Genomic DNA, 20,508 nt, shown 5'->3' with positions numbered 1-20,508 from the left:
AGTGTATATGGAGTGCAGTGAGGAGTGTATATGGAGTGTATGTGGAGTGCAGTGAGGAGTGTATGCAGAGTGTATGTGGAGTGCATGTGGAGTGTATATGGAGTGCAGTGAGGAGTGTATATGGAGTGTGTATGGAGTGTATGTGGAGTGCAGTGAGGAGTGTATGTGGAGTGTATGTGGAGTGTATATGGAGTGCAGTGTGGAGTGTATGTGGAGTGGAGTGTATGTGGAGTGGAGTGTGTGTGGAGTGTATGTGGAGTGTATGCAGAGTGTATGTGGAGTGTATGCAGAGTGTATGTGGAGTGTATATGGAGTGCAGTGAGGAGTGTATATGGAGTGGAGAGTATGTGGAGTGGAGTGTTGTGGATTGTACATGGAGTGTACGTGGAGTGTACATGGAGTGTACGTGGAGTGTACGTGGAGAGTGGTGTAAGTGGAGTGTAAGTGGTGTGCGTGTGGAGTGTACGTGGAGTGTATATAGGGTGTATGTGGAGTGTATATGGAGTGTGGTGTAAGTGGAGTGTATATGGAGTGTACGTGGAGTGTACGTGGAGAGTGGTGTAAGTGGAGTGTAAGTGGAGTGCGTGTGGAGTGTACGTGGAGTGTATATGGGGTGTATGTGGAGTGTATATGGAGTGTGGTGTAAGTGGAATGTGTGTGGAGCGCGTGTGGAGTGTATATGGAGTGTATATGGAGTGTGGAGTGTGTGTGGAGTGCATGTGGAGTGTATATGGAGTGTACGTGGAGTGTATATGGAGTGTGGTATAAGTGGAGTGTATATGGTGTGTACGTGGAGTGTATATGGAGTGTAAGTGGATTGTATATGGAGTGTGGTATAAGTGGAGTGTATATGGAGTGTACGTGGAGTGTATATGCAGTGTACGTGGAGTGTATATGCAGTGTGGTATAAGTGGAGTGTACATGGAGTGTACGTGGAGTGTATATGGAGTGTACGTGGAGTGTATATGGAGTGTGGTATAAGTGGAGTGTATATGGAGTGTACGTGGAGTGTATATGGAGTGTAAGTGGATTGTATATGGAGTGTGGTATAAGTGGAGTGTATATGGAGTGTACGTGGAGTGTATATGGGGTGTATGTGGAGTGTATATGGAGTGTGGTGTAAGTGGAGTGTGTGTGGAGCGCGTGTGGAGTGTATATGGAGTGTACATGGAGTGTATGTGGTGTATGTGGAGTGTATATGGAGTGTAAGTGGAGTGTACATGGAGTGTATGTGGAGTGTATGTGGAGTGTATGTGGAGTGTATTTGGAGTGTATATGGGGTGTATGTGGAGTGTATGTGGAGTGTATATGGAGTGTACATGGAGTGTACATGGAGTGTATGTGGAGTGTATGTGGAGTGTATGTGGAGTGTATATGGAGTGTATATGGAGTGTATATGGAGTGTATGTGGAGTGTATATGGAGTGTATGTGGAGTGTATGTGGAGTGTACGTGGAGTGTATGTGGAGTGTATGTGGAGTGTATATGGAGTGTATATGGAGTGTATATGGAGTGTATGTGGGGTGTATGTGGAGTGTATGTGGAGTGTATATGGAGTGTACGTGGAGTGTATGTGGAGTGTATGTGGAGTGTATGTGGAGTGTATGTGGAGTGTATGTGGAGTGTATGTGGAGTGTATATGGAGTGTATATGGAGTGTAAGTGGAGTGTATATGGAGTGTATATGGAGTGTATGTGGAGTGTATATGGAGTGTACATGGAGTGTATATGGAGTGTATGTGGAGTGTAAGTGGAGTGTATATGGAGTGTATATGGAGTGTATGTGGAGTGTATATGGAGTGTATATGGAGTGTAAGTGGAGTGTATATGGAGTGTATGTGGAGTGTATATGGAGTGTAAGTGGAGTGTATATGGAGTGTATATGGAGTGTATGTGGAGTGTATATGGAGTGTATATGGAGTGTATATGGAGTGTAAGTGGAGTGTATATGGAGTGTATGTGGAGTGTATATGGAGTGTAAGTGGAGTGTATATGGAGTGTATATGGAGTGTAAGTGGAGTGTATATGGAGTGTATATGGAGTGTATGTGGAGTGTATATGGAGTGTATATGGAGTGTAAGTGGAGTGTATATGGAGTGTATATGGAGTGTATATGGAGTGTAAGTGGAGTGTAAGTGGAGTGTATATGGAGTGTATATGGAGAGTATATGGAGTGTAAGTGGAGTGTATATGGAGTGTATATGGAGTGTATATGGAGTGTATATGGAGTGTATGTGGAGTGTATATGGAGTGTATATGGAGTGTATATGGAGTGTATATGGAGTATATGTGGAGTGTAAGTGGAGTGTATATGCAGTGTATGTGGAGTGTATATGGAGTGTATATGGAGTGTATGTTGAGTGTATATGGAGTGTATATGGAGTGTATATGGAGTGTATGTGGAGTGTATGTGGAGTGTATATGGAGTGTATATGGAGTGTATGTGGAGTGTAAGTGGAGTGTATATGGAGTGTATGTGGAGTGTATATGGAGTGTATATGGAGTGTATATGGAGTGTATATGGAGTGTATGTGGAGTGTATGTGGAGTGTATGTGGAGTGTATATGGAGTGTATGTGGAGTGTATATGGAGTGTATGTGGAGTGTAAGTGGAGTGTATATGCAGTGTATGTGGAGTGTATATGGAGTGTATATGGAGTGTATGTGGAGTGTATATGGAGTGTATATGGAGTGTATGTGGAGTGTATGTGGAGTGTATATGGAGTGTATGTGGAGTGTAAGTGGAGTGTATATGGAGTGTATGTGGAGTGTATATGGAGTGTATATGGAGTGTATGTGGAGTGTATGTGGAGTGTATGTGGAGTGTATGTGGAGTGTATGTGGAGTGTAAGTGGAGTGTATGTGGAGTGTATGTGGAGTGTATATGGAGTGTATATGGAGTGTATGTGGAGTGTATATGGAGTGTATGTGGAGTGTATGTGGAGTGTATATGGAGTGTATGTGGAGTGTAAGTGGAGTGTATATGGAGTGTATGTGGAGTGTATGTGGAGTGTATGTGGAGTGTATGTGGAGTGTATATGGAGTGTATATGGAGTGTATGTGGAGTGTATGTGGAGTGTATATGGAGTGTATGTGGAGTGTATATGGAGTGTATGTGGAGTGTATGTGGAGTGTATATGGAGTGTATGTGGAGTGTAAGTGGAGTGTATATGGAGTGTATGTGGAGTGTATATGGAGTGTATGTGGAGTATATGTGGAGTGTATATGGAGTGTATATGGAGTGTATGTGGAGTGTATGTGGAGTGTATACGGAGTGTATGTGGAGTGTATATGGAGTGTATGTGGAGTGTATGTGGAGTGTATATGGAGTGTATGTGGAGTGTAAGTGGAGTGTATATGGAGTGTATGTGGAGTGTATATGGAGTGTATGTGGAGTGTATGTGGAGTGTATATGGAGTGTATGTGGAGTGTATATGGAGTGTATGTGGAGTGTATGTGGAGTGTATGTGGAGTGTATATGGAGTGTATATGGAGTGTATGTGGAGTGTATATGGAGTGTATGTGGAGTGTATGTGGAGTGTATGTGGAGTGTATATGGAGTGTAAGTGGAGTGTATATGGAGTGTATATGGAGTGTATGTGGAGTGTATATGGAGTGTATGTGGAGTGCATATGGAGTGTAAGTGGAGTGTATATGGAGTGTATATGGAGTGTATGTGGAGTGTAAGTGGAGTGTATGTGGAGTGTATGTGGAGTGTATATGGAGTGTATATGGAGTGTATATGGAGTGTAAGTGGAGTGTATGTGGAGTGTATGTGGAGTGTATATGGAGTGTATATGGAGTGTAAGTGGAGTGTATGTGGAGTGTATGTGGAGTGTATATGGAGTGTATATGGAGTGTATATGGAGTGTAAGTGGAGTGTATGTGGAGTGTATGTGGAGTGTATATGGAGTGTATATGGAGTGTATATGGAGTGTAAGTGGAGTGTATGTGGAGTGTATGTGGAGTGTATATGGAGTGTATATGGAGTGTATATGGAGTGTAAGTGGAGTGTATGTGGAGTGTATGTGGAGTGTATATGGAGTGTATATGGAGTGTATATGGAGTGTATGTGGAGTGTATATGGAGTGTAAGTGGAGTGTATATGGAGTGTATATGGAGTGTATGTGGAGTGTATATGGAGTGTATGTGGAGTGTATATGGAGTGTAAGTGGAGTGTATATGGAGTGTATATGGAGTGTATGTGGAGTGTAAGTGGAGTGTATGTGGAGTGTATGTGGAGTGTATATGGAGTGTATATGGAGTGTAAGTGGAGTGTATGTGGAGTGTATGTGGAGTGTATATGGAGTGTATATGGAGTGTATATGGAGTGTAAGTGGAGTGTATGTGGAGTGTATGTGGAGTGTATATGGAGTTTATATGGAGTGTATATGGAGTGTAAGTGGAGTGTATGTGGAGTGTATGTGGAGTGTATATGGAGTGTATATGGAGTGTATATGGAGTGTAAGTGGAGTGTATGTGGAGTGTATATGGAGTGTATATGGAGTGTATATGGAGTGTATGTGGAGTGTATATGGAGTGTAAGTGGAGTGTATGTGGAGTGTAAGTGGAGTGTATGTGGAGTGTATGTGGAGTGTATGTGGAGTGTATGTGGAGTGTAAGTGGAGTGTATGTGGAGTGTATGTGGAGTGTATGTGGAGTGTATGTGGAGTGTAAGTGGAGTGTATGTGGAGTGTATGTGGAGTGTATGTGGAGTGTATATGGAGTGTATATGGAGTGTAAGTGGAGTGTATAAAGAGTGTAAGTGGAGTGTATGTGGAGTGTATGTGGAGTGTATATGGAGTGTATATGGAGTGTAAGTGGAGTGTATGTGGAGTGTAAGTGGAGTGTATATGGAGTGTATATGGAGTGTATATGGAGTGTAAGTGGAGTGTATGTGGAGTGTATGTGGAGTGTATATGGAGTGTATATGGAGTGTATATGGAGTGTATGTGGAGTGTATATGGTGTAGTGGAGTGTATGGAGTGTAAGTGGAGTGTATATGGAGTGTATGTGGAGTGTAAGTGGAGTGTATATGGAGTGTATATGGAGTGTATGTGGAGTGTATGTGGAGTGTATATGGAGTGTAAGTGGAGTGTAAGTGGAGTGTATGTGGAGTGTATATGGAGTGTATGTGGAGTGTATGTGGAGTGTATATGGAGTGTAAGTGGAGTGTATATGGAGTGTATATGGAGTGTATGTGGAGTGTAAGTGGAGTGTATATGGAGTGTATATGGAGTGTATGTGGAGTGTATATGGAGTGTATATGGAGTGTAAGTGGAGTGTATATGGAGTGTAAGTGGAGTGTATGTGGAGTGTAAGTGGAGTGTATATGGAGTGTATGTGGAGTGTATATGGAGTGTATGTGGAGTGTATATGGAGTGTATATGGAGTGTATATGGAGTGTAAGTGGAGTGTATGTGGAGTGTAAGTGGAGTGTATATGGAGTGTATATGGAGTGTAAGTGGAGTGTAAGTGGAGTGTAAGTGGAGTGTATGTGGAGTGTATGTGGAGTGTATATGGAGTGTAATGTGGAGTGTATATGGAGTGTATATGGAGTGTATCTGGAGTGTAAGTGGAGTGTATATGGAGTGTAAGTGGAGTGTATATGGAGTGTATGTGGAGTGTATATGGAGTGTAAGTGGAGTGTATATGGAGTGTATATGGAGTGTATGTGGAGTGTATATGGAGTGTATGTGGAGTGTATATGGAGTGTATATGGAGTGTAAGTGGAGTGTATGTGGAGTGTAAGTGGAGTGTATATGGAGTGTATATGGAGTGTATATGGAGTGTAAGTGGAGTGTATATGGAGTGTATATGGAGTGTAAGTGGAGTGTATATGGAGTGTATGTGGAGTGTATATGGAGTGTATGTGGAGTGTATGTGGAGTGTAAGTGGAGTGTATATGGAGTGTATATGGAGTGTATGTGGAGTGTATATGGAGTGTAAGTGGAGTGTAAGTGGAGTGTATATGGAGTGTATGTGGAGTGTATATGGAGTGTATATGGAGTGTATATGGAGTGTAAGTGGAGTGTATATGGAGTGTATATGGAGTGTAAGTGGAGTGTATATGGAGTGTATATGGAGTGTATGTGGAGTGTATATGGAGTGTATGTGGAGTGTATATGGAGTGTATGTGGAGTGTATATGGAGTGTATATGGAGTGTAAGTGGAGTGTATATGGAGTGTATATGGAGTGTAAGTGGAGTGTATATGGAGTGTATATGGAGTGTATGTGGAGTGTATATGGAGTGTATGTGGAGTGTATATGGAGTGTATGTGGAGTGTATGTGGAGTGTATGTGGAGTGTAAGTGGAGTGTATATGGAGTGTATGTGGAGTGTATATGGAGTGTATGTGGAGTGTATATGGAGTGTATGTGGAGTGTATGTGGAGTGTATATGGAGTGTATGTGGAGTGTATGTGGAGTGTATATGGAGTGTATGTGGAGTGTAAGTGGAGTGTATGTGGAGTGTATGTGGAGTGTATATGGAGTGTATGTGGAGTGTATGTGGAGTGTATATGGAGTGTATGTGGAGTGTATATGGAGTGTATATGGAGTGTATGTGGAGTGTATATGGAGTGTATGTGGAGTGTAAGTGGAGTGTATATGGAGTGTATATGGAGTGTAAGTGGAGTGTATATGGAGTGTAAGTGGAGTGTATGTGGAGTGTAAGTGGAGTGTATATGGAGTGTATGTGGAGTGTATATGGAGTGTATGTGGAGTGTATGTGGAGTGTAAGTGGAGTGTATATGGAGTGTATGTGGAGTGTATGTGGAGTGTATGTGGAGCGCTGGGGCCCCCACACGGTGCCTCTCCGGGTGTGTGGTTTGAGTGCAGCGAGAGCCTGGGGCCTGGAGGTGGGGGACGGGGCTCTCGGTGCTGAGTGGGGATTGGCTCCTCAGGCCTGCCTGTCCCCGGCTGGGCCGGTTGATGAATATTTCTGGGTGGTTCCGTGTCTGGAGCGTTTGTTTATGCTCATTCGGAAGTTAGACCTTGACTGAGACACTGTGAGCTCCCTCACTCCCTCTGGAGACCCTCCCCCCCCACCGACTCTCCCGGCCCCTCAGCTCCCCTCCCCCCGAGGGGGGTGGTGACACGTCCCTCCCTCCCCACCATGGCCCGGCTGAGTATGCCTTCCATCAGCTCGGCTCTGGAGAGAGCTGCCAGTCTTGGAAACAGCAGGAAAACCAGGAAGATCAAAGCTGCAAGCAGGGCCCTGCTCTACACGTAGGTGAAAGGTGGGGGGGGGGGTGTGGGGAGACGGTGGGGGTGGGGAGATGGTGGGGGTGGGGGGGGGTGGTGCGGGTGTCAGGTTGTCAGGCTGTGATCTGTCAGCGATTGTGGAATGCCTAGTGATTACTGCCTGTCATGGGGGAGGGGCGGGGGAAGGAGTGGGAAAGGCTGGGATAGATAGAGAGAGAGAGAGGGAGAGGGATAGTGGGAGAGCAAGAGAGAAACAGACAGATAGAGAGAGAGAGAGAGAGAGGGATAGTGGGAGAGCAAGAGAGAAACAGACAGATAGAGAGAGAGAGAGAGAGAGAGGGATAGTGGGAGAGCAAGAGAGAAACAGACAGATAGAGAGAGAGAGAGAGAGAGGGATAGTGGGAGAGCAAGAGAGAAACAGACAGATAGAGAGAGAGAGAGAGAGAGGGATAGTGGGAGAGCAAGAGAGAAACAGACAGATAGAGAGAGAGAGAGAGAGAGAGAGGGATAGTGGGAGAGCAAGAGAGAAACAGACAGATAGAGAGAGAGAGAGAGAGAGGGATAGTGGGAGAGCAAGAGAGAAACAGACAGATAGAGAGAGAGAGAGAGAGAGGGATAGTGAGAGAGCAAGAGAGAAACAGACAGATAGAGAGAGAGAGAGAGAGGGATAGTGAGAGAGCAAGAGAGAAACAGACAGATAGAGAGAGAGAGAGAGAGAGGGATAGTGGGAGAGCAAGAGAGAAACAGACAGATAGAGAGAGAGAGAGAGAGAGAGGGATAGTGGGAGAGCAAGAGAGAAACAGACAGATAGAGAGAGAGAGAGAGGGATAGTGGGAGAGCAAGAGAGAAACAGACAGATAGAGAGAGAGAGAGAGAGGGATAGTGGGAGAGCAAGAGAGAAACAGACAGATAGAGAGAGAGAGAGAGAGAGGGATAGTGAGAGAGCAAGAGAGAAACAGACAGATAGAGAGAGAGAGAGAGAGAGGGATAGTGAGAGAGCAAGAGAGAAACAGACAGATAGAGAGAGAGAGAGAGAGGGATAGTGGGAGAGCAAGAGAGAAACAGACAGATAGAGAGAGAGAGAGAGAGAGGGATAGTGGGAGAGCAAGAGAGAAACAGACAGATAGAGAGAGAGAGAGAGAGAGGGATAGTGGGAGAGCAAGAGAGAAACAGACAGATAGAGAGAGAGAGAGAGAGAGGGATAGTGGGAGAGCAAGAGAGAAACAGACAGATAGAGAGAGAGAGAGAGAGAGGGATAGTGGGAGAGCAAGAGAGAAACAGACAGAGAGAGAGAGAGAGAGGGATAGTGGGAGAGCAAGAGAGAAACAGACAGATAGAGAGAGAGAGAGAGAGGGATAGTGAGAGAGCAAGAGAGAAACAGACAGATAGAGAGAGAGAGAGAGAGAGGGATAGTGAGAGAGCAAGAGAGAAACAGACAGATAGAGAGAGAGAGAGAGAGAGGGATAGTGGGAGAGCAAGAGAGAAACAGACAGATAGAGAGAGAGAGAGAGAGAGGGATAGTGGGAGAGCAAGAGAGAAACAGACAGATAGAGAGAGAGAGAGAGAGAGGGATAGTGGGAGAGCAAGAGAGAAACAGACAGATAGAGAGAGAGAGAGAGAGAGGGATAGTGGGAGAGCAAGAGAGAAACAGACAGATAGAGAGAGAGAGAGAGAGAGGGATAGTGGGAGAGCAAGAGAGAAACAGACAGATAGAGAGAGAGAGAGAGAGAGGGATAGTGGAGAGCAAGAGAGAAACAGACAGATAGAGAGAGAGAGAGAGAGAGGGATAGTGGGAGAGCAAGAGAGAAACAGACAGATAGAGAGAGAGAGAGAGAGGGATAGTGGGAGAGCAAGAGAGAAACAGACAGATAGAGAGAGAGAGAGAGAGAGGGATAGTGGGAGAGCAAGAGAGAAACAGACAGATAGAGAGAGAGAGAGAGAGAGGGATAGTGAGAGAGCAAGAGAGAAACAGACAGATAGAGAGAGAGAGAGAGAGAGGGATAGTGGGAGAGCAAGAGAGAAACAGACAGAGAGAGAGAGAGAGAGAGAGAGGGATAGTGAGAGAGCAAGAGAGAAACAGACAGATAGAGAGAGAGAGAGAGAGAGGGATAGTGGAGAGAGCAAGAGAGAAACAGACAGATAGAGAGAGAGAGAGAGAGAGGGATAGTGGGAGAGCAAGAGAGAAACAGACAGATAGAGAGAGAGAGAGAGAGAGGGATAGTGGGAGAGCAAGAGAGAAACAGACAGATAGAGAGAGAGAGAGAGAGAGGGATAGTGGGAGAGCAAGAGAGAAACAGACAGATAGAGAGAGAGAGAGAGAGAGAGGGATAGTGGGAGAGCAAGAGAGAAACAGACAGATAGAGAGAGAGAGAGAGAGAGGGATAGTGGGAGAGCAAGAGAGAAACAGACAGATAGAGAGAGAGAGAGAGAGAGAGGGATTGTGAGAGAGCAAGAGAGAAACAGACAGATAGAGAGAGAGAGAGAGAGAGGGATAGTGAGTGAGCAAGAGAGAAACAGACAGATAGAGAGAGAGAGAGAGAGGGATAGTGGGAGAGCAAGAGAGAAACAGACAGATAGAGAGAGAGAGAGAGGGATAGTGAGAGAGCAAGAGAGAAACAGACAGATAGAGAGAGAGAGAGAGAGAGGGATAGTGGGAGAGCAAGAGAGAAACAGACAGAGAGAGAGAGAGAGAGAGAGAGAGGGATAGTGGGAGAGCAAGAGAGAAACAGACAGAGAGAGAGAGAGAGAGAGGGATAGTGGGAGAGCAAGAGAGAAACAGACAGATAGAGAGAGAGAGAGAGAGAGAGGGATAGTGGGAGAGCAAGAGAGAAACAGACAGATAGAGAGAGAGAGAGAGAGAGAGGGATAGTGGGAGAGCAAGAGAGAAACAGACAGATAGAGAGAGAGAGAGAGAGAGGGATAGTGAGAGAGCAAGAGAGAAACAGACAGATAGAGAGAGAGAGAGAGAGAGGGAGAGTGGAGAGAGCAAGAGAGAAACAGACAGATAGAGAGAGAGAGAGAGAGAGGGATAGTGGGAGAGCAAGAGAGAAACAGACAGATAGAGAGAGAGAGAGAGAGAGGGATAGTGGGAGAGCAAGAGAGAAACAGACAGACAGATAGAGAGAGAGAGAGAGAGAGGGATAGTGGGAGAGCAAGAGAGAAACAGACAGATAGAGAGAGAGAGAGAGAGAGAGGGATAGTGGGAGAGCAAGAGAGAAACAGACAGATAGAGAGAGAGAGAGAGAGGGATAGTGGGAGAGCAAGAGAGAAACAGACAGATAGAGAGAGAGAGAGAGAGAGGGATAGTGGGAGAGCAAGAGAGAAACAGACAGATAGAGAGAGAGAGAGAGAGAGAGGGATAGTGGGAGAGCAAGAGAGAAACAGACAGAGAGAGAGAGAGAGAGAGGGATAGTGGAGAGCAAGAGAGAAACAGACAGATAGAGAGAGAGAGAGAGAGGGAGAGGGATAGTGAGAGAGCAAGAGAGAAACAGACAGATAGAGAGAGAGAGAGGGATAGTGAGAGAGCAAGAGAGAAACAGACAGATAGAGAGAGAGAGAGAGAGAGAGGGATAGTGAGAGAGCAAGAGAGAAACAGACAGATAGAGAGAGAGAGAGAGAGGGATAGTGAGAGAGCAAGAGAGAAACAGACAGATAGAGAGAGAGAGAGAGAGAGAGAGGGATAGTGGGAGAGCAAGAGAGAAACAGACAGATAGAGAGAGAGAGAGAGAGGGATAGTGGGAGAGCAAGAGAGAAACAGACAGATAGAGAGAGAGAGAGAGAGAGGGATAGTGGGAGAGCAAGAGAGAAACAGACAGATAGAGAGAGAGAGAGAGAGAGGGAGAGTGGGAGAGCTAGAGAAAACAGACAGAGAGAGAGAGAGAGAGGGATAGTGGGAGAGCAAGAGAGAAACAGACAGATAGAGAGAGAGAGAGAGAGAGGGATAGTGGGAGAGCAAGAGAGAAACAGACAGATAGAGAGAGAGAGAGAGAGAGGGATAGTGGGAGAGCAAGAGAGAAACAGACAGATAGAGAGAGAGAGAGGGATAGTGGGAGAGCAAGAGAGAAACAGACAGATAGAGAGAGAGAGAGAGAGAGGGATAGTGGGAGAGCAAGAGAGAAACAGACAGATAGAGAGAGAGAGAGAGAGAGAGAGGGATAGTGGGAGAGCAAGAGAGAAACAGACAGATAGAGAGAGAGAGAGAGAGAGGGATAGTGAGAGAGCAAGAGAGAAACAGACATAGAGAGAGAGAGAGAGAGAGGGATAGTGGGAGAGCAAGAGAGAAACAGACAGATAGAGAGAGAGAGAGAGAGAGAGGGATAGTGGGAGAGCAAGAGAGAAACAGACAGATTGAGAGAGAGAGAGGGATAGTGAGAGAGCAAGAGAGAAACAGACAGATAGAGAGAGAGAGAGGGATAGTGAGAGAGCAAGAGAGAAACAGACAGATAGAGAGAGAGAGAGAGAGAGGGATACTGGGAGAGCAAGAGAGAAACAGACAGATAGAGAGAGAGGGATAGTGAGAGAGCAAGAGAGAAACAGACAGATAGAGAGAGAGAGAGAGAGAGAGAGAGAGGGATAGTGGGAGAGCAAGAGAGAAACACAGATAGAGAGAGAGAGAGAGGGATAGTGAGAGAGCAAGAGAGAAACAGACAGATAGAGAGAGAGAGAGAGAGGGATAGTGGGAGAGCAAGAGAGAAACAGACAGATAGAGAAAGAGAGAGAGAGGGGAGATAGGGATAGAGGGAGAGCGAGAGAGAAACAGACAGAGAGAGAGAGAGATATAGGGGGAGAGCAAGAGAGAAACAGACAGATAGAGAGAGAGAGGGGAGAGAGGGATAGAGGGAGAGCGAGAGAGAAACAGACAGAGAGAGAGAGGTATAGTGGGAGAGCCAGAGAGAAACACAGAGAGAGAGAGAGTTAGAGGGTGAGCGAGAGAGAAACAGACAGATAGAGAGAGAGAGAGAGAGAGAGAGGGATAGTGGGAGAGCAAGAGAGAAACAGACAGATAGAGAGAGAGAGAGAGAGAGGGATAGTGGGAGAGCAAGAGAGAAACAGACAGATAGAGAGAGAGAGAGAGAGAGGGTTAGTGGGAGAGCAAGAGAGAAACAGACAGATAGAGAAAGAGAGAGAGGGGGAGAGAGGGATAGAGGGAGAGCGAGAGAGAAACAGACAGAGAGAGAGAGATATAGGGGGAGAGCAAGAGAGAAACAGACAGATAGAGAGAGAGAGGGGAGAGAGGGATAGAAGGAGAGCGAGAGAGAAACAGACAGAGAGAGAGAGGTATAGTGGGAGAGCCAGAGAGAAACAGAGAGAGAGAGAGAGAGTTAGAGGGTGAGCGAGAGAGAAACAGACAGATAAGGAGAAAGAGAAAAGGATAGAGTGAGAGGGACAGGGGCAGAGCGAGAGAGAAACAGACAGAGAGGGAGAGGGATAGAGGGACAGCGAGAGAGAAAATCAGATAGAGAGAGTGCGATAGAGGGAGAGCAAGAGAGAAACAGACAGAGAGAGAGGGACAGAGGGAGAGCGAGAGAGAAACAGAGAGAGAGAGAGAGAAAGAGATAGAAAGAGAGAAGATTAGAGGGAGAGCGAGAAAGAAACACAGATAGAGAAAGAGATAGAGGGAGAGCAAGAGAGAAAAGGAGAGAGAGGGATAGAGTGAGAGAGAAACAGACAGAGAGGGAGAGAAAAGGATAGAGAGAGAGGGGGATAGAGGGAGAGCAAGAGAGAAACAGACAGAGAGAGAGAGGGATAGAGGGAGAGCGAGAGAGAAACAGACAGAGAGAGGGAGATAGAGGGAGAGTGAGGGAGAAACAGACAGAGAGAGAGAGAGGGAGACAGAGAAGAGGTATAATAATGGAGAGCAAGACACAGGGAGAGACAGAAAGACATTGTGAGCGATAGAGTGCGAGAGAGATAGAGATGGATGAGGAGAGTGGCAGAGAGACAGAGACAAAGACATGGAGAGAGCAAGAAGTTCAGAAAGGTGGAAGTTGAGAGAGGTACTGAGAGAGAGAGAGACAGAAAGAGAGAGACAGACAGAGAGAGATAAGGAGAATGACAGAGAGAGACAGAAACAAAGACAGAGAGAGAGAGGAGAGAGACAGAGGTACATAGAGAAGTGACGGAGAGAGAGACAGAGGGAGAAAGACAGACAAAGAGAGGGAGAGAGATGGTGAGAGATTGAGGGGAGAGGGACAGAAGAGAGAGGGAGATGGAGGGATGAGAGATAGAGAGAGAGATAGACGGTAGAGGGAGAGATTGAGAGAGAAAGAGATGGTGAGAGAGAGTACAATGCAGAAGGAAAACACCAAGAAACAGAGAGAGAGAGAGAGACAGAGAGACAGAGAGAGGGAGTGTGGGAGACACAGAGTGAGAAAGAGGAAGTTATGACGAACTGTGTCTGGAGAACTGGCCTGAACTGGAGTATTGTGTCCAGTTCTGGGTGCCAGACTTTAGGGAGGATTTGAAAGTTTCAGAGAGAGAGAGTGGAAAAGATTGATGAGAATGGATGAGGGGACTTCACTTCCGTGGTTAGAGTGGAGAAGTTGGGACTGTTCTCTTGTAGAAGAGAAGGTCAAGAGGAGATTTGATGGAGGGTGTTCAAAATCACGAGGGGGGTCTGGGACACAGTGGACAGAGGGAGAAACTGTTCCCATTGGCGGGAGGATCGAGAACCAGAGGGACGAGGATTTAAGGCGATCGGTAAAAGAAACGAGGGAGACGCGAGGAGAAACATTTTCACACAGCGAGTGGTTAGGATCTGGAACGCGCTGCCTGAGAGTGTTGGGGGGGAGGGGAGGAGGCAGGGTCAATCGAGGCTTTCCAAAGGGGGGAATTGGCTAAACACATGAAAGGTAAACAGTTGAGGGCTACAGGGGGAGGGAGTGTGGGATAGTTCTTTAGAATGAGCAGCAGGTGTTTGATGAACAGAATGGCTTCCTTTGGGCCTTATGTTATTCTGCGAGCTCCCAGTCCAGCAACCCCTCCCTATCTCTGTAACCTCCTCCACCCCCTACAACCCTCCCTATCTCTGTAACCTCCTCCACCCCCTACAACCCTCCCTATCTCTGTAACCTCCTCCACCCCCTACAACCCTCCCTATCTCTGTAACCTCCTCCACCCCCTACAACCCTCCCTATCTCTGTAACCTCCTCCACGCCCTACAACCATCCCTATCTCTGTAACCTCCTCCACGCCCTACACCCCTCCCTATCTCTGTAACCTCCTCCACCCCCTACAACCCTCCCTATCTCTGTAATCTCCTCCAGCCCCTACAACCATCCCTATCTCTGTAACCTCCTCCACGCCCTACACCCCTCCCTATCTCTGTCACCTCCTCCACCCCCTACAACCATCCCTATCTCTGTAACCTCCTCCACGCCCTACACCCATCCCTATCTCTGTAACCTCCTCCACCCCCTACACCCCTCCCTATCTCTGTAACCTCCTCCACGCCCTACACCCCTCCCTATCTCTGTAACCTCCTCCACGCCCTACAACCCTCCCTATCTCTGTAACCTCCTCCACGCCCTACAACCATCCCTATCTCTGTAACCTCCTCCACGCCCTACACCCCTCCCTATCTCTGTAACCTCCTCCACCCCCTACAACCATCCCTATCTCTGTAACCTCCTCCAGCCCCTACAACCATCCCTATCACTGTAACCTCCTCCACCTCCTACAACCATCCCTATCTCTGTAACCTCCTCCACGCCCTACAACCATCCCTATCTCTGTAACCTCCTCCACGCCCTACAACCATCCCTATCTCTGTAACCTCCTCCATGCCCTACACCCCTCCCTATCTCAGTAACCTCCTCCACCCCCCTGCAACCATCCCTATCTCTGTAACCTCCTCCACGCCCTACACCCCTCCCTATCTCAGTAACCTCCTCCACGCCCTACACCCCTTCCCTATCTCTGTAACCTCCTCCAGCCCCTACAACCCCTCCCTATCTCTGTAACCTCCTCCAGCCCCTACACCCCTCCCTATCTCTGTAACCTCCTCCAGCCCCGACAACCCTCCCTATCTCTGTAACCTCCTACAACCCTCCGAGATCTCATCACTCCTCCAATTCCGGCCTCTCGAGCGTCCCCCCCCCCGATTCCCATCGCTCCACCATTGGCGGCCGGGCCTTCAGTTGCCTGGGGGGGGTTGGGGGGTGGGGGGGTGGGGGGGAGAACGTGAGCTCTGGAATTCCCTCCCTCAACCTCTCCACCCTCTCTCTCTCTCTGTCTCTGTCTCTCTCTCTCTCTCTCTCTCTCTCCTCCTCTAAGACACTCCTTCAAGGCTGACCTCTCTGACCAAGTCTTTTGTACACCTGCCTCTCATATCTCCTGACGTGCCTTGAATTCCTACTGTGTCTTTGGCCTGCCCTCTGTGAGGTGCCTGGTTGTGGGGTGGGGGTGGGGGTGGGGGGGGGTGTTCTGTCACATGAAGCGTGCCTGTGTAAATACGAAGCCAGAAACGCTGTTGCTCTTAAACCCTGCCAATCTTCAATATCTGCTCGCTTGGGCAAGGCGACCAGGCGGTGTTGACATTGTGATGTGTGTACCTCCGACATTTCCCAGGCAAAGCTTTCATCATGCCTCGCAGAAGCTGTTTCCCAACACTTGTGGTCTCGGGCTGATCAAAGCGTCGCCGGGTATGGAGCAGAGAGGCTCAGTGGTAAACAAAGGCCTGGTTAGGCCCCAGTGGATGGTGGTGGTGGTGTTGAGGAGGGTTTGTTGGGGTGGGTGGGTGGGTGGGTGGGGTGGGGGGGTGGGGGGCGGTGGTGGTTGGAGTGCAGCGAGGCACTGACAGGAAAAAGCACCCTCCCCTCCCTCCACCACCCCCCCCCCCCAACTCCCCCCCTCCTCCTCTCCCCCTACCCCCCTCCTCCACACCCCCAACCCCGCCCTCGTCGGCCGTCGACAGAGGGGTTGCGTGGGATGAGGCTGGGCGGGGAGAGAGAGAGAGAGATAGAGAGAGAGAGACTCAAGGCCCGTCGCCGCGGACGATGCCACGGGCAAAAATGGCCGACCGCAACGCCCCCCCCCCCCACCCCCCTCCATAGCGCTGGTGTTTCCCTCCATTCCCCCACCCCACCTCTCCCACCTTCCAGGGTATCCTGGGGGGGTGGGGGGATCTCGAGCGACTGAGGGTTGACCTGCCGACGGCAAAGGGCTTGTGTCTTAGCCAGGCCCGGTTGGGCGGGTGACAGGAGGGGCCAAGGAGTAGGCCCCGGAGCCTGCCTCCCACTCAATACCGCCAAGGCCGATCTCCTACCACTTTCCCCTCCCCCTCGACTCCCACCCCCACCCCCTCACGTGCTCCAGACTCTCCGGGGATTGGGCCGGGGTGGGGGAGGGTTGGTGAGGGGGGGTGGTGGTGGTGGAAGCGAGGCTTCCCCCATCCCGATATCCCGATCCCCTTTCGCGACTGGAAACAGGAAGGCGTTGGGTTGGGGGGGTGGTGGGGGGTGGTGGGGAACAGTCTGGCCTGGGGCCCTGTCGGCGGCCATGGAGGGAGGAGCGGGTTGACCCTGCTTCTCTGCTTCTTCTGTCTCCCTGCGGTGCCCCTGACCAGCCCTTCCGGCGCTTTCCGCCCGCAGCTCGGGGTCCCCAGGGGTTAGGCCCCTGCGTCACGAGGGAGGCGGAGGTGGGGGGGGTGGGGGTGGGGGCAAGAGTAGGGAAGCCTTGCTCCAAAACCGCGCAGGGTCTTGGTGGGGCCTCCTCTGGGATAACCGTGCGCAGTTTTGGTCTCCGCGTCGGAGGAAGGATATTCTGGCGTGGGAGGCGGCGCGGGGAAGGTTCGCTCGACTGGTCCCTGGGATGAGGGGGGTGGGGGGGTTGTCCGACAACGAGGGGCTGAGTGAATTGGGCCGATGTTCTCTGGAGTTTAGCGGAAAGAGAGGCGATCGCGTTGAGACGGACGAGATTCTGAAGGGGTTTGACAGGGTGGGCGCGGAGAGATCGTTTCCCCTGCTCGAGGGGGGTGGGGGGGGGGATCTAAAACACGTTGGGGATGGGGGGACAGTCTCTGGATAAAGGGCCGATCCTTTGGGACTGAGATGAGAAGCAATTTCTTCACTCGAAGGGTTGGGAATCTTTGGGATTCTCTCCCCCACCAGAGGGTTGTGGATGCTCCGTGGTTGAAGAGGTTGGAGGCCGGGATGGACGGGGAGTCGAGGAGATAGGGGGAGTGGGTGGGGAAAGGGGGAGTTGGAGCCCAAGGTCGGCCGTGATGGGACGGAATGGGAGGCTTGATGGGCCGAGTGGTCCCTCCTCCCATCCTGTTTTTCTCAGGCCCCCCCATCGGGGCGTTGGGTTTTCCCATGAAGGTTGGTCACTCCAGGGAATTTTGTAGACCCGCGCCCCCCCCCACCCCCCTCAACCGAGGGTGAGGGGAGTGACGGGGGTGGTTCTGGTGAGGAGGGGAGTGATGGGGAGTGAGGAGGGGAGTGATGGAGGGGGTGAGGAGGGGAGTGATGGGGGTAGTGAGGAGGGGAGTGACGGGGGAGTGAGGAGGGGAGTGACGGGGGGAGTGAGGAGGGGAGTGACGGGGGGAGTGACGGGGGGAGTGAGGAGGGGAGTGAGGAGGGGAGTAATGGGGGGTGAGGAGGGGAGTGAGGGGGAGTGACGAGGGGAGTGAGGGGGAGTGACGGGGGGAGTAACGGGAGAGTGAGGAGGGGAGTGAGGGGGGTGAGGAGGGGAGTGAGGGGGGTGAGGAGGGGAGTGAGGGGGGTGAGGAGGGGAGTGAGGGGGAGTGAGGAGGGGAGTGAGGAGGGGAGTGAGGAGAGGAGTGAGGAGGGGAGTGAGGAGGGGAGTAATGGGGGTGAGGAGGGGAGTGAGGGGGAGTGAGGGGGAGTGACGGGGGAGTGACGGGGGAGTGAGGAGGGGAGTGACGGGGGGAGTGAGGAGGGGAGTGAGGAGGGGAGTGATGAGGGTGAGGAGGGGAGTGACGGGTTGTGAGGAGGGGAGTGACGAGGGGAGTGACGGGGGGAGTGAGGAGGGGAGTGACGGGGAGTGAGGAGGGGAGTGACGGGGAGTGAGGAGGGGAGTGACGGGGAGTGAGGAGGGGAGTGAGGAGGGGAGTGAGGGGGGAGTGAGGAGGGGAGTGACAGGGAGTGAGGTGGGGAGTGAGGAGGGGAGTGAGGAGGGGAGTGATCGAGGGAGTGAGGAGGGGAGTGACAGGGGTGAGGAGGGGAGTGATGGGGAGTGAGGAGGGGAGTGACCGAGGGAGTGAGGAGGGGAGTGACGGGGGTGAGGAGGGGAGTGACCGAGGGAGTGAGGAGGGGAGTGACGGGGGTGAGGAGGGGAGTGACCGAGGGAGTGAGGAGGGGAGTGACAGGGGGGTGAGGAGGGGAGTGACAGGGGGGTGAGGAGGGGAGTGACGGAGTGAGGAGGGGAGTGACGGATGGAGTGAGGAGGGGAGAGACCGGTGGTGAGGAGGGGAGTGACGATGGAGTGAGGAGGGTAGTGAGGAGGGGAGTGATCGAGGGAGTGAGGAGGGGAGTGACGGGGTGAGGAGGTGAATGACAGGGGGAGTGAGGAGGGGAGTGACGGGAATGAGGAGGGGAGTGACGGGGGAGTGAGGAGGGGAGTGAGGAGGGGAGTGATGGGGGAGTGAGGAGGGGAGTGATCGAGGGAGTGAGGAGGGGAGTGACGGGGGTGAGGAGGGGAGTGATGGGCGAGTGAGGAGGGGAGTGAGGAGGGGAGTGACGGGGGTGAGGAGGGGAGTGACGGGCGAGTGAGGAGGGGAGTGAGGAGGGTAGTGAGGAGGGGAGTGAGGAGGGGAGTGACGGGATGAGGAGGGGAGTGACGGGAGAGTGAGGAGGGGAGTGAGGAGGGGAGTGAGGAGGGGAGTGATCGAGGGAGTGAGGAGGGGACTGACGGGGTGAGGAGGTGAATGACAGGGGGAGTGAGGAGGGGAGTGACGGGAATGAGGAGGGGAGTGACGGGGGAGTGAGGAGGGGAGTGATCGAGGGAGTGAGGAGGGGAGTGACGGGAATGAGGAGGGGAGTGACGGGGGAGTGAGGAGGGGAGTGATCGAGGGAGTGAGGAGGGGAGTGACGGGGTGAGGAGGTGAATGACAGGGGGAGTGAGGAGGGGAGTGACGGGCGAGTGAGGAGGGGAGTGAGGAGGGGAGTGAGGAGGGGAGTGACAGGGGAGTGAGGACGGGAGTGAGGAGGGGAGTGAGGAGGGGAGTGACGGGGTGAGGAGGGGAGTGACGGGGAGTCACGGGGTGAGGAGGGGAGTGACCGGTGGTGAGGAGGGGAGTGAGGAGGGGAGTCACGGGGGGGTCCGGTGAGGAGGGGAGTGAGGAGGGGAGTGACCGGTGGTGAGGAGGGGAGTGATGAGGAAAGTGAGGAGGGGGGTGAGGAGGGGAGTGATGAGGGGAGTGAGGAGGGGGGTGAGGAGGGGAGTGACTGGTGGTGAGGAGGGGAGTGAGGAGGGGAGTGACGGGGTGAGGAGGGGAGTGACGGGGGAGTGAGGAGGGGAGTGACCGGTGGTGAGGAGGGGAGTGATGAGGGGAGTGGAGGGGGGTGAGGAGGGGAGTGACTGGTGGTGAGGAGGGGATTGACGAGGGCTGCGGTGAGGAGGGGGGTGACGGGAGAGTGAGGAGGGGAGTGACAGGGGGTCCGGTGAGGAGGTGAGTGACGAGGGAGAGAGGAGGTGAGGGATGAGGGGTCCGGGTGAGGGCTCAGTGACAGCTGTTGGGTTGGGCACCTGAGGTGGGGAGTGAGGGGTTGGGGGTTGCGGGGGGAGGTGGTGTCCTCTGCCCGCCGCTAGCTCCCCTCGGAGAGGGTAGTAACCGCCTGTCGTCCCTCTCGCCTTTGCCCAGCCTGGAAGCCGAGACCCAGAGCAGCGAGGCCGGGACAACAGTGGACAGTCCGTGTGGACCAGCCCCCTACAGGTGCAGCGCCGAACTCAAGCAGGACTCCTTCGAGCACCCAGCCAGCCGGGCGCACTGCGCCGAGCTCCAGTGGGCGCAACGGGCGCGCCACCAGCCCGCTAGCTTGGCCCTCCGCAAGCAGGAAGAGGAAGATGCCAGCAAGAGGCCCAAGTCACTCTCGGAGAGCTATGAGCTGTCCACAGATCTGCAGGACAAGAAGGTAAGGGGAATGGGGAACTTGGGGAACATAGTGTTCCACGTCGGCGTTTCTGTGCCCCCCCTCCCCACTTCATCTCCCCGCCTCCCCCTCCCCACCCCATCCCTCCGTTTCTCTCTCCCCATGCGCGTTGATCCAGCCTCCCCCCCCATCCCCACAATCCCTGGAGGAAGGAGTTACCCCCCATCCCCCACCCTACCCCCCCGAGCCCCTC

The 20,508-nt window shown here is 51.5% G+C and overlaps 1 protein-coding gene across 2 annotated transcripts in view; it reads left to right on the top strand.

The window, feature by feature from the left end:
- LOC121272838 (IQ motif and SEC7 domain-containing protein 2-like) overlaps positions 1–20,508 on the top strand; it is an 80,497-nt gene that overhangs the window by 20,149 nt on the left and 39,840 nt on the right. Inside the window, exons 1-2 of one of the 2 annotated variants that reach the window (XM_041179651.1) lie at positions 6,781–7,227; positions 20,027–20,297. In XM_041179651.1, coding sequence (XP_041035585.1) covers positions 7,115–7,227; positions 20,027–20,297 — 384 coding nt within the window. In that variant the 5' untranslated portion in view covers positions 6,781–7,114. Of the gene's footprint in view, positions 1–6,780; positions 7,228–20,026; positions 20,298–20,508 lie in introns of those variants that run through there. The other variant, XM_041179652.1, reaches the window with a different exon arrangement.

This window comes from Carcharodon carcharias, chromosome 35 (assembly GCF_017639515.1).
Source record: "Carcharodon carcharias isolate sCarCar2 chromosome 35, sCarCar2.pri, whole genome shotgun sequence".
NCBI lineage: Eukaryota > Metazoa > Chordata > Chondrichthyes > Lamniformes > Lamnidae > Carcharodon > Carcharodon carcharias.
Note: the sequence above shows the minus strand (reverse complement) of the source record. Positions and strands in the feature narration are given on the sequence as shown.